The sequence below is a fragment of the Morus notabilis genome, unplaced genomic scaffold (genome assembly GCF_000414095.1).
Source record: "Morus notabilis unplaced genomic scaffold, ASM41409v2 Scaffold73, whole genome shotgun sequence".
Taxonomy (NCBI): Eukaryota; Viridiplantae; Streptophyta; class Magnoliopsida; order Rosales; family Moraceae; genus Morus; species Morus notabilis.
Window position 1 is genome coordinate 81,891 of NW_010358777.1, and position 14,033 is coordinate 95,923.

The 14,033-nt window shown below is 36.1% G+C and overlaps 2 protein-coding genes across 2 annotated transcripts in view; one reads left to right on the forward strand and one right to left on the reverse strand.

Annotated features, from left to right (window-relative positions):
* Positions 1-2,461: 2,461 nt before the first annotated feature.
* LOC21409083 (magnesium transporter MRS2-5) lies at positions 2,462-8,284 on the reverse strand. The gene is made up of 7 exons (XM_024162502.1): positions 8,108-8,284; positions 6,833-7,569; positions 6,546-6,616; positions 3,480-3,608; positions 3,048-3,392; positions 2,786-2,833; positions 2,462-2,694 (listed from the first exon to the last, which is right to left on the reverse strand). The coding sequence occupies exons 2-7, from the start codon at positions 7,260-7,262 to the stop codon at positions 2,467-2,469; spliced, it is 1,251 nt and encodes a 416-aa protein (XP_024018270.1). The 5' UTR covers positions 7,263-7,569; positions 8,108-8,284; the 3' UTR covers positions 2,462-2,466.
* Positions 8,285-9,893: 1,609 nt separating this feature from the next.
* Positions 9,894-14,033, forward strand: part of LOC112090654 (suppressor protein SRP40) — a 4,498-nt gene continuing 358 nt past the window's right edge. The window contains exons 1-3 of the mRNA XM_024162541.1: positions 9,894-10,906; positions 11,459-11,473; positions 11,891-12,001. Coding sequence (XP_024018309.1) covers positions 9,894-10,906; positions 11,459-11,473; positions 11,891-12,001 — 1,139 coding nt within the window. The remainder of the gene's footprint in view (positions 10,907-11,458; positions 11,474-11,890; positions 12,002-14,033) is intronic.

Genomic DNA, 14,033 nt, shown 5'->3' on the forward strand with positions numbered 1-14,033 from the left:
GAAATTTGCCCGAAAACCCGAGCTGCCCGAGTTTGCCCGACTGCCCGAACCCGAATTTCAAAAAACTAGCCGTTTTATCCCATTTTTTTTGAAAAAAAAATCATTTTTTAACTCTAAAATTTCCCTATAAATACCCCTCATCTCTTACACATTTTTCTCACTCAAACTCTCTCAATCCCTCTCAATCTCTCTCAATTTCTCTCAATCTCTCTCAATCTCTTTCAAGTTCTCTCAATCTCTCTCAATCTCTCTCACAATTTTTCTAAAGCTCTCTCTCTAGTGTCTATCAAATTCATCTTATTTTTTTTATAATGGATCCTTTTGGTTATAGTGGTATTCCCGTTGATGCCCAACACAATGTAGAAGAAGGGCAATTTCCCACTAATGAGTTTGTTACGCAGCAAATGCAATCTACTAATCCAAGCCATGGTGGACGTACTGGAGGTCGTGGTCGCAATAGTGGGCGTGGAAATATTGTTTATCTAAATTACAAGGTGACACTATTCACGGCACCACACACTTGAGACGACACTCTGAAAAGTGTCTTCAAAAGCTTAGCCAATCTAGTGGACCCGAACTCCGAAACACAATTATCTTTTGATCGCGCAACCGGTGGTCTAACCACTTGGAAATACGATCCGCAAGAAGATCGTATGGAAGTTGCGCGAATGATAGCTGCTTTAGATCAACCACTTAGTTTTGTAGAGCATCCTAATTGGCAACGATATATTAAGGTTATACACAATCCTAATGCACAATTCACTTCAAAAACTACTCTTAGGAAAGATTTATTAAAATTATTTAAAAAAGAAAAAGATGCATTAATAAACCTTTTACACTCGACTAGCGGGTGCGTTGCGTTAACGGCAGATATTTGGTCTGCCGTTGCCAATAAAGATTATTTAGCTGTAACCGGACATTACTTTAAAGGATTTGATTTAGATAAGAGAATATTAGGTTTTAAATGTGTTCTAGGATCACATAGCGCAGATTTAATATATAACACAATTTTAAATGTAATTGATGAATTTAGTTTAAGAGATAAAGTAATGGCTATAACATTAGATAATGCTAGTGCCAATACAAAAGCAATTGAATTTTTTGAAAATGATTTAAGTCTATTCGGTGACGGTACTATTTTCCACCAACGTTGTGCATGTCGTGTAATCAATTTAATAGTTAAATCCGGTTTAAAAGAAATGGGTAATCACATTAAAAGAATTAAAGATAGTCTTGTATGGATTCAAGGTAGTAACCAAAGACAAGAAGATTGGTTTAGGTTCTTACAAGCATTAAATATACCTCCTAGAGTGTTAGCGTTAGATATGCCTATTGAGCGGTCATAATTCTATGACCGCCCATCATGCATGCTCGCTCAGTGTGTTATGACTGATGGCCGGTCATAAGACTGTCACATAATGTGGTCACAATACTATGACCGACGGTCATAATGCTATGACCGCAGGCTCATCAGTCAGGCAGTCACACTATGAGCCTGCTTGCTTGATGGTCGGTCATAGTACTATGACCGCACGCTGTGCCTGTCTTATGACCGGTCATAATACAGTTACCGACTGGTCATAATGATATGACCGACCATGAAACAGAGTCACGACCAAATAAGGAGCATAATGACAATAAAAAATTTTAAATAACTGACCTTATATGCTTTTATCTCCTCCTCCAAAGCCTTTCTTTTCTTCTAAGATGACAAAAAATGGTAAATGAAAAAAAAATAATAAATACCTAAGAAAAAAACAAATAAACAAGAAAAGCTAACAAAGTTCTCACTGCGTGGGTGCTCACTGTCGTGGGTTCTCGCTGTTGTGAGTTCGTCAGTGCTCAAGGTGGTAGACGGTGGTGGTCGTTAGAGTTTCTAGGTCTCTGTGCACACTCGCGTTCGGTCTCATCCTCTCTCTACTTTGAATATTTGAATTATAAAAGGCTTTCTAATATATAGTCAGGGCTTTAAAACTGAAATGGGGCATAATTGTTATTTAAACTCAAGTAAAAATGACTTGATTCTATTTTTACTGACATGGCGATGCTAATTGTGAAAGTATACAAAAATGGTGTTAAAATTAATAATAATTTATTTAGAAGTGCTATTATTGAAATTAACCCTAGTAGTGGTTATGTTTAAGGTTGCACAGGCATCATTTATATTTTGTAGCACTTGAAACTGTTGAGTAAATAAAACATTTACCTGTAAAAATTTAATACACTCTTGTATAGTTGTATTTGAACAAGTGATGGTGCATGGCTTTTAATGTTTCAAATTTACTATCTTGTTCTGCTTATTAAAGTTAATGTTTCGCCTTCACATGGTTTAGGTTTTCTCTCTCTGTCTTGTTCTTGTTCTTCTTCCCTTTTTTTTTTTTCATCAATTGTATACATGACAGAGAACTGCATATATAAGAAAGGAGGAAACTAAAAGTACATTCATTGGAATAATGGCGTCTTCATTCATTGAAAAATTTTTTTGTGCCTAAAATAAAAGAGGAAAGAGAAAAACAAGATCCCACAGAAAATCCCAGTTACAAGCAGAACCCAATTGAATGCAAGTGGATAGTCGAAGACATTTGCTTCAAAATTCATTCCAAATACAGCAGTCACCGCAGCAAATATTGTGGCCACAAAAGTAGCTGCTGTAATGAGCAGCTCAAATTGTATAAGCTGGTTCTGAACATTGCCCTGTTCAGCGACACATGTAAGCATTTCAGATACATTTAGAAAAAGGAAAAGGGTTTATACGACATTTGGAAACAGTTAAATAACTCCATACCAGTTTTATATTTATCAAATCTTCAGTATCATCAATGTATTCCTTCAGCTGCATCAACAATAAATAAATAATATTTCAGAACGTTTCTTGGGTGGCAATAGAGTGGCATTCAAGGTTTCTCATTCTATGGTCCTGTCTCAACATAGACAAAATCTGTCTTTTACGGTGTTTAAAAGTGACGATGTGAAATTACAAAATTCAACGATTATGAATCTTTGTTCATGATCATATAGGATTATGCAGAAAGTTGGAGATCTTGTACCGATGACAACTTGCTGAGAGTGTGGCCAATGACAACAAAGTACGCCTCGAGCAACATTTCAAGTTGTACAATGTTTTCTCCACTGTTGGATGAACTCATGAAGCTTCCATGTCTACCTGAACTCAAGATGTTGCTAAAAGCCCTTTGCAATTTATGCTCTCCACTAATTGATCCCACTGGTGAAACAGGAGCTGATTTTGAAACCGCTTTGCTCTCAAATAGGGTATTTGTTTGAAAACATAGGTCACTTAAGGGATAACCCTCTGACTTTTGCTTCTTCTCGGTGAGGTACATCTCAGCCATGTCATCGTCATCATCCATGAGATGTTCCATTTCATCGTGAACCTGGAAATAAACTAAAACCTCAATTAAAGAGATTAAAAGGAAAAGTAGACAAATATTGAGAATTGACAATATTTTTCTCATGTTTACCTTCTGAACCAGCTGAGTTAAGGCAAGGAGATGGCCTTTGAGTCTCCGAACACGTTCTAGGTTAGTAGTGTTGATGGTTGATGCTAGTTCATCTAGTACAGGGTATATCTCCATTTCCAGTTCTTTAACCTATCACATCCAGGTACCTCATCAATGTAATGAATCTTGGCGCGTGATGTTTCATGTCACCACAATACAAGATTCTGATATAGCATAGGATTTAATCATTGGCCATTATCATATGGATATATCAGTAAAACGATTGTTTCCTCTTTTGTCAACAATAACAACAACAATCCTTAATCCCAACTTAATTAGAGTCGGCTATATGGATTTCACTTTTCCACGCAGTTCTGTTCGAAATTAGACTTTCCTGAAGGCCTAGATCTAGAATGTCTTTCCTAACTACTTCGGTCCACGTAATTCTTAGTCTACCCCTCCCTCTCCTAGTATTAGGTATAAGAATGTCCTCTCAAGCACGAACTAGTGCTTCTAACGGTCTACGTTGGACATGCCCGTACCACCTCAAGCGGCCTTCGCGTATCTTATCTTCTATTGGTGCTACACCTACTTTACTACGAATAACTTCATTCCTTATGCTATCCATTCTCGTATGGCCACTCATCCCTATTAACATATGCATTTCTGTCACACTCATCTTACATATATGTTGTCTCTTAATGGCCCAACATTCACTACCATAATATAGCTGGGCGGATTGCAGTCCTATAGAACTTTCATTTCAACTTAATTGCCATCACATAAAACTCCTGTAGCATTCTTCCACTTAACTCACCTTGCCTTAATCTTATGTTGAATATCCTCTTCTATATCTCTTTCATACTACACTATAGACCCAAGGTACCTAAACTTTTTAGAAGCTCCAATCTCCACACCATCTAAAGAAATTCCATCACTTTGATTACTTGAGTTACTAAACCTACAATACACGTATTCAGTTTTCATCCTACTTAACTTAAATCCCTTCGTCTCGAGAGTCTGTCTCCACAGTTCTAACTTACGGTTAACTCCTTCCCTATGTTCATCAACTAAAACAATATCGTCCGCAAAAAGCACACACCAAGGAACTTTATCTTAGATTTCTCTTGTTAGCTCATCCATCAGAATGGTGAAAAGATAACGACTAAGAGCAGATCCTTTATGAAGGCCGATCCGAATGGGGAACTCTGCCGTGTAGCCTATAGCAGTTCTCACACTCGTGACCACCCCATCGTACATGTCCTTAATTACCTTGATATACCTCACATGCACTCCTCCCTTTTCTAGCACCCACCATAAAACTTCCATCGGTACCCTATCATACGCCTTTTCTAATTCTATAAAAACCATATGTAGGTCCGTCTTGGCTTCTCTGTACCTTTCCATCAGCATCCTAAGAAGAAAAATGGCTTCCGTGGTTGATCTGCCTGGCATGAAGCCAAATTGGTTACCTGAGATGGTAGTTGTGGCCCTTACTCTCCCTTCAATAACTCTCCCTCAAAGTTTCATAGTGTGGCTTATTAACTTTATGTCCCTATAATTGTTACAATTCATCACATATCCTTTGCTCTTGAAGATGGTGACAAGAATACTTTTCCTCCACGCATCAGGCATATGCTTCTTCTTTAGTATCTCATTAAAAAGCTTAGTAAGCCACACAATTCTAACATCTCCTAACGCCATCAAAACCTCTATTGGAATATCATCTGGCCGACACGCCTTCCCCTTTTTCATTTTTCGTAGCGCAGTTTTAACTTCTGAGACTCTGATTCCTCTTGTATACATCACATTAGGTTCTCCTTGTGACCTATGATGGTCAAACTCTATTGTATGATCATCATTATAGAGCTTCTCAAAGTAACTCCTTCACCTTTTCCTAATGTCTTTATATTTTGTCAGAACTTGATCTGTATCATCCTTAACACACCTCACTTGATTTAGGTCCCGACACTTCCTTTCTCTTATCCTAACTAGTTTATATATGTCCTTTCCTCATTCTCTAGTCCCAAGTTTCCTATATACCTCATCTAAGTAAGTAGAACGAGCCTTACCAACTACTCGCTTAGCTTCTTTCTTCGCTTCTTTGTATTTTTAAAAATTTCAACATCCTTACGTTTTGACAAATCTCTATATAAATCCCTCTTGGTTCTAATAGTCTTTTGAACTTCCTCACTCCACCACCAGGTTTCTTTTCCTGGGGGGCCTTTACCTCGAGATTCCCTATTACAGCCCATCCACCTAACCCAGGCCTAAGTGCAGACAGCCCTTACACGGCGCCCAAACCTTGGTGAGTCTATCGAAGGAGGAAGGAGTTGGTTACAGACAGTTATTGGGTTAGCAAATGAGGAGGTCACACGTGGCAAGCTAGATGATGTAGCTGGGAGATTTAGTAGCTGGTGGGCGACGTTGGTGGGGGTGTGGAGAAAGTATCAGAGCAGTCTTGGTGGGCAAGAAGAGTATCCTCTTGATCGGGATTGAGCTCCTGGGAGTGTTTATTGTTGCCTTTAAACATCATTCCTTTCCTTAGGGGTTTGCTATTGTAATTCAGTTTAAGTACTCAAAATTTGAATCTGGAATTATATTGTAACTTGTGATTTTGTCTCTTGAATACAATTACAGTATAATTCTCGCTCTTCCATTTATTCTCTCGTTGTCAACATTCATTGCTAAATTTTTAACTTTAACATTCCCCTAGTACCTCCTTTTCTAATGCAGCTGGCCATGGCATCCCACATAGTATTTGCATCACCTATATATGACCAAGTAGCCTCCTCTAACAACTTCTCTTTAAAGGCCAATTGTTTTATTCCTTTCAAATGCCACCAACGAGTTCATGTGAGGTGGTTTATCTTAGTCCTTCTATAGCAAAGCTTAATGCTCACATCTAAGATCACTAACCTATGTTGGGTGGCTAGTACTTCTTCAGGAATTACTTTACAATCCTTACATTGTTTCCTCTTTTGTCAATGAAAGAAATTCCACGTGTCATATAAAAACTAGTACTAGTAAGCCAATGGATATATAAATGTCATATTATGTTCTTTTATTTATATAGAAGAGGCATACCTGAGCATCTAGAGACATGCAAGTTAGTTCCAAAGCTAGCTCCAAGGCTCTAAATTCAAAAGGCAAATCATCTGAACCAAAATCGAAACTCCTCAGCAATGCATATTGCATACAATTTGTCATAGAATTTGGCGAGTAAAAATAAGCTTAATGCAGGTCTTTAAGAAAAATGAAATTACTTGGAACTTCAATTCAGCACAAAACTCTTGTGGCAAATAATATATCCTTAATAAAGCCAAGAAAAAATTACAACAGTAATGTCAAATAATGAAAAACAAAAAACTTACCAGATTGATCTTTGTTTGACTGGAGGCGTCTGGACAACTCTGACTTGTATTGAACAACACATGCATCCAACGAATTCATCAAAATGACCTCCTCAGCTGTGATTATACATCTAATCTGTTCAAGGCTGACCACGATAGCCTTTTCGCGTCCTAGTATTGTAGAAGGGTAAATAAACAAGGGATCCAAAAGCCGGAGATCTCTCGCAGGCAAAGAACAATGTCTCATTATAGTAGCCTTGTCAAGCTCCAAAACCTTTGCCACTCCATTCTTATCAATCTTTATCCAAGAGCGGCTTCCATGGCCTCTCTTCTTAAGGCCCTGAATCCTAGCACCGCCGCGAGTTCCATTCCCATCCGGCTGAAACCTTCTAGTGCCATGAAATAAGGTCGCTTCTGACTGATCAAAAGGAGGTGGTCGGATTTCTTCCATTGAATTCTACTTTCACCGCTTTGGATGCAAACCCAGAACTTGATGGGAGAAAATGATTGCATTTGCATAAATCAAATGGTACCTGGGTTCCAATCAATGGCCTTGTCCACAGAGGCAGTTATTCAATAATATCAAAAGTCACTTATACTGAACTTATTCATGTTCTTTGCCCATATCCAAGACTGAACTTGAAAATGAGAATTGTAGTAAATTGATCATTCCCAAGTACATAAATGTACATAGTCAATGGGGAAAGCACTCAATTCCAAATAATGAAACAATCCCAGAAAAATCTCACGTTCATAAGCTGCAAAGAGTGGAAAAAAAAAATGGGACTTTGAACATTAGACAAACCACATGAACTTAAATAGTATTTTAATACTATAACGGGATAGCTCAGTAATAGATATCCCACAAGAGAAGCTGAAATTCTTTTCTTTTTCTTTTATCTTAAATGTAAAAAGTAACACTGCCCAGTTCAATAACAATAACTAAAAGAAAAATTGCAAAATTCAACGCAAGGATATAAGTAACCTAAAATTCAAAAGGTCACTGTCTTGACATAGAAAATTCACGTTGCCAATTTTCTCAATTCTCAACTGCAGACAATCATACATAGTACTAAATGCCCAAAAAAAAAAAAAAAAAAAACGAGGTGAATTTACACAGAACTAGAGCACATAAAAGAATCTCATAGTTAGATAATACCCACTGAAATAATCAGAATTTCGCAAAAAAAAAAAAAAGAGAACAAGCAAATAGAGAAGAAAATACAAGAACCAAAGAAAATACAGATTACACACAAAAAAAAAAAATTGCGACATAAAAGATTCGGATTCTCGGACCTTGTTTTGCTGTGGAGGAAATGCTGGAAATTTCTCAGAGAAACCCGTGATTCGCTTTCAAGAACCACCGTAAATAAATTTTCCGTTTTTTCAGCCAAAAACACTATTTTTTCTGCTGATTAAATACTCTGGATTTTCTTTCTCGTTTGTTTTAGTATTTTACCTCATTAACCATTATTTCAAGAAGAAAATCTGATATTCTAAAAAGAAGGGGAAATAAAAGGATAAAACGGGAAAACCGGTTTGGTCTTTTATTATTATTTTTTAAAATGAGACGCTCTGTTTTACGTTAACTATTGAACTTGAGAGATTCCAACTTAATTAAAGAAAAAAAAACATTTTTTTTCCATTTTTTTTTTCAATATTTCTCTTTCTTTTTTTTTTCTTTTCTTTTATGACAATTTGATATTTAAGTGATAGATTGATATTAATAGTAATGGATTTCGTCTATTTTCTTTGTTTCGGAGAAGTTTTTCAAGTTTGTATCTTTTGCTTCCTTTGAATTCGCGATCAATGCAATAATGGCTTTTGGTCATTATCTCTTGACAAATTAACCAATCTATTAATTGCCATTAACTATTCCTTTTTTTGTCCAACTCATCAGAGGAACCTACGTGATAGAAAAAGCCAAAGTTGAAAGGAAATTATTACAGTCATAAGAGAAAAAATTAAATGATTAAATTGTTCAATAGTTAAAACAAAATTACAAGATGTTTGACACGAAATGTCATATATGTTATCAGTTTGAAAATATATATAGTCTGTTAGAAGAATTAAAAAGAAATAAATGCTAAAAATTAATGTACTGAGAGTATTCTAAAAAAATTAATATTGAGAAACAAATATTTTTTAAACTAAAACCTAAGAAATAAATTTGTTTTTTTAAGGAAAAAAAACTAATTAATATATTCAATATTTTGAGGTGTAAAGGTAATTCTAATAATAAGGGGCCATGACTTAAGCGAGGCCTTAGGGAGTTGCCTTAACGGCCTCACCCTGGAGCCTGGCATTGTCAAGAAGTAATTAAATTTGATTTTGATTCCTTAAAATTAAATGATTTTCTTTGTTTCTTATTGTGATTTAATTTCTAAATTTCCATTTTTTTTCAATAGGTTGCAATGGAGGTGAGCAGAATGTGCATTTGAGAATTGAACGACTGTTTTTGCTCATGATCCATGTGAGTTCTTCTTGAACATAATCTTTTGATTTGGATTTTTATTTTTGTGCGTTTATTTATTTATTTATTTTTTATCTGTGCCTTTACTGTGTGGGTTATTCTTACTCCAAATTGAGATGTTTATTAAACTTTCTTATGCGGCTGAAGATGAAATTTCATGGCTTTCTTGAAAAAAAAGGCCCATTTTTGCTAAATCATGTTGTGCCTCAATATCTCTTATTACCTTTTTTTTTCCTTTCTAATTTTGTTTTGATTTCGTGTGAATCTAGAGCCAGTTTTAGATGTTTAGTGAACATGGCCTAATTGTTTACGTACGAAATTAATCTCAAAAATCTAGATTTCAGAGGCTCAAGCAGTTATTTGTATTTTCCTTCCTGTGAAAAGGGAAGAAATCATTTTGAATAATCATCTTTTTTTTTTTTTTTGGCTATTCCACATCATAAAACAATGATCATACATGAACTGTTAAAACCCTTTGCAACTTTCATCGTATCCGTCTATATCAGATTTTTTATGCTCTTTGATTTTCTTTCCTTATCTTTGGCTGCCATTCTTGATTCATTCATATATTGACATTTGAAACAAAACCACAATTTTAATTTTTCAGCTATGGAATTGGAACATGGAAGTGGAAGAAATAAGTGTTTAGAAACTCGTGCTGATGAAAGTGGAAGCAGTAAGCATTCAGAAATATCTCTAAGAGCTTTTGATGGGAGCGGAAGCCGTAGTTCGTTTGAAAAACACCTCGATTCGGTTGATGGAATCGAGGCTACTGACAATAGCGGATCAATTAGGCGACAAGACACTCAATTAGATGTTGTAGATGAGAGTGGAAGCAATGAAAAGTTAGAAAATCTTGATGGGAGGGATAGAATTGAGTCATCAACAATACGAGTGTCATCATCATTGTCGTCGTCGTCATCCTCGTTGTCGTCGTCATCAGATTCATCGATTGATCATTCACATGATGAATTTACCAAGTCTGCAGAACATGATTCTGGTGCTAAACCAACAACAAAAGATGATGAAAGCAGTGTTGCCAGTGGTAGCTCTTCCAAATCAGAAGATGATGACACGAACCCTGCAGATTCGGAATTGACATTTCAAGTTTCTGATGTCACACATGAATCCCCGGTTCATCGTATGGTATCCCCGCCGGTTCAAACAATGGAACAGCCTGAAGGTTATGATCCTCTCAGGATTCCCTCTTCCGTGTTTGAAAGTAAATCCACGACGCCAATGGAGTGGAGCGTTGCCTCTAATGAGTCATTGTTTAGCCTTCATGTAGGCAATTCTAGTTTCTCCAAAGACCAATTCTACATGTTCAGTGACTTTAAGTCGGGGGAACTGGCGAAATCAGGTGAGATAGTTATATTCAGCCCACCACCTACACCTAGTCCTTCAATTCCTGAGGCAGAAATTGAGATAAATAGTCTTGAAACGAAGGAGTCCGCAGGAGCTAAAGAGTTGACAGAAAACCCCATCAAGGATGAAGCAAGGCAAAGTGCAGAAGGTTCAAGCGCAAAAAGGGTACCACGTCCGGCAGTATCCTCAAATTCCTCCGGCCATTCCCACCGTTCTGAAGAGAGTGAAACCAGTGCGCGCTCTTTCGCCTTTCCAATGTAAGTCTCCATCATGCAAGATGTCCTTTTCCTATATAAATAATATGACGGTTTGACTTATAGATGAAGACATTATAGGCCCGTTTAGGAAGTGCATTTGAATCAAGATTTAGATTTTGATTCAAATTCTTTATAAAAGAACTATTGGCGGGAATTTTTTTTATTTAATTTTTTTATGAGGGGAAAATACTGCAGTAAGATTATAGTTTGGGTTTGAATGCATGCTCCAAACAAGGCCTATATTCTTATAAACATGTTCTACTCCCACATATGAATGTAGATTTGTACCTAAATATTTGTCAAACCAACAATATTAAAGAGTTTGCTTTTGTACTATTTTGTTACTTCATTTTTTTTTCTAAAGAATAAATGTTAACATTTCTTTTTTTTTTTTTTGCGTGCATATCATGGAGGATGTAACAACTAACAAACATTTCTACAACTGCATACATAAATGTATAGATGCACAATATATGTGTATGAATCTTTGTATCGAATTTCCCTAAAATCCAAAACTTGGCCGTGAGGAATATACCCCTTTGTCTATTGCAGAAAGAAAAAGAAGAAGTGTGCATGGCCATCTTGCTACTGTTCTAATTGTAGCTGGGCGTTCTGCTGCTCAATTAGACGGCCAAGCTGCCACTTTACATACTTTGCATGGCCATTCTGCCACTGTCCCAATTGTAGCTGCGCGTTCTGCTATGATTGGAACTGTGGCAAAAAACGAAAGTCTTGTCGTTCCCCTCCTGCGTACGCTTCTCTCTCTCTCTCTCTCTCTCTCTAACTGTACTAACCATACATCCAGCGTTAGTTCCCATGCTAGATTTTTTTTTTAACTGACAATCACTATTGTAGGTCTTTTCACCATTTCTTTAGTTATTTTTTTTTAGCTAGTAAGTGTTTTCCATGTTGTTAGTGCTACATAATTGGTGCAAACTTTACACATAGATTGACTTAACCCTTTTTTTTTTCTTTGTCCCGCAGTTTGCAAGGAGTGTTGAAAAGTGAATCTATGAGGCCGGAGAATGAGAAGTTGCATTCCGAGGTGGTACTAGCTGCAAAAAAGGCTTCAAAATCAACTACTGCCTACAATTGGTTTCCTTGCTTGCCTTGGTGCTCATGGTCTTGGGGTTGTTCTTGGCGTCGCCATTGCTGCCATTCTCGTTGTTTCTGTTGTTGACAAATTCAGTTCCTTTAGATATCTCAAGCTCCCATATATAAGAAATCAATCCTCTTTTAGGTACTATAGTTGTTTACCAATGAGAAAAATAATGAGGTCGGGATTGGTTCTACAAAATGCAAATAGCTCATAAGTGATCATGTACAAAGAAAAATGCCAAAGGGTTGAATATTAGATGATGCCATATAATGTTTTGGACGAATTTGTGGAAGAATTAGCAGATATATGACGCTGCTTTTTCACCTTGTTGCAGCTGTAAATTTGTCTTTTATTTTCTGATAAATTAATTCAATTAGATTGCTATCAAGTTTTCATTTATTTTGGAAAAGTTAATTTTACAAATATGGATAATACAAAAAAGAACAATATATAACAACTTATTGCAAGAATAAAATATTGAAATTGTTACAATGCAATTCAACCTTCTACCAATCTTGGAAAACCGAATAGAACGGATGATGTCGAGGCACGTGAATCACGCTTTTCTTAAAACAGATTCGTCTCCTCCGGCGAGTGCTTTGAGTTGACGTTGGACGTCCGTCTCCCAAAATACAACGACAACGACGGCAGAATGATGCACTTTCGGAACCGTCTCAGCGAACTAGAACTACACATTTCCTCTATCACCAAAACCGAACTACAAAGACTGCAAAAGAACTCAAAGAAAATGAGAGAGTGTGGAGAAGAGTGTTTTGTGTTGGTGTTAGCAAATGGCCGGAGAGACCCCCTTATATAGGTTGTTGCAGGGGATGTTACAATGGTGAATAAAGTCAATTTATTCACGGCTTAATGGTGATTCAATTCAGAGGTTACAACTTTTAAAAATTCCAGATGCACCTACTCCAAAGTATGTCCAGATTTGGAGGTTAAATGTTCATAAAATCAAGATTAAACCAAGCAATAATGCTGGTTAATGCTGCAATTTTTTGCACTCTGCACTAATACAGAGTTAATCATGCACTAATGCAGTCTAATGCAGCAATTTCAGATTTAAGTTGGAAAAAAAAAATAGTGCAAAACAAGGCTTGTGCGGAGTGGGCTTTCCAGTCCAACATTCGTGTCCGCACACATTGGCCCTTAATCTGCTGGCCCATGATCTGCACCTTCCCCTGCGCGTGAAAGAGCCTTTTAAGTATACATGCTTACCTAGGCTTCAAAGTGTAATCACTTATATACACCACCAAGATTTCATTCCTAACCAATGTGAGATTTTGTAATTTTTTTAACTAACTTAATCATTTCAAGTGGTGTACTTAGAGCATCAATTTTTCATTCACCAAATATCTATTTTGAGCGTGTGAATATTCAATTTTAATCTTCTCATAATAAAGAATACAAATCCATCAAGATCCGTCTCAAAAATCAATTGGACTCTATTCTAATATGGACCTTTAACATGGCTTAACAAGCCAACAGAAGCATCATGGATTTGTTGGAGCTCCATTTGATACATTCGCTGAAATAACAAAGGTTGCTTAATAATCTGTTTTAAGACACGGATATATTAGAAAATAACGCAAATACTTGTTATCATTATTATTTATTTATTTATTTATTAAAGGAAAATAAAAATGCATTATTGAATTTTGATTACACAGAATGGGAAAAAGAGCCGAATGAAGAGGGAAATTTTTTTTTTTTAAATATTTTACTACGAAAATAAGATGAAGATAATTTATACTAAGAAAAAAAGTGCAAATCAAGGTATTGTGGTTTTCTGCATACAATATGGTATTAAATATTAGTTGTCGTTTACATGATATTATGTCGTTTCCTAAACTTGATAATTTTTTTTTTAATTTTCTAGACGACGCTTTTTTTTTTTCCACTCAATACGTCGTTAGTTTCAGATTTTATGGTTCTCTCAAATAATAAAAAGTCGTTCCTTCAAAAAAAAAAAAAAAAAAAAAAAAAAAAAAGAAAGTCGTTTTCTCATACCCTTTCGTT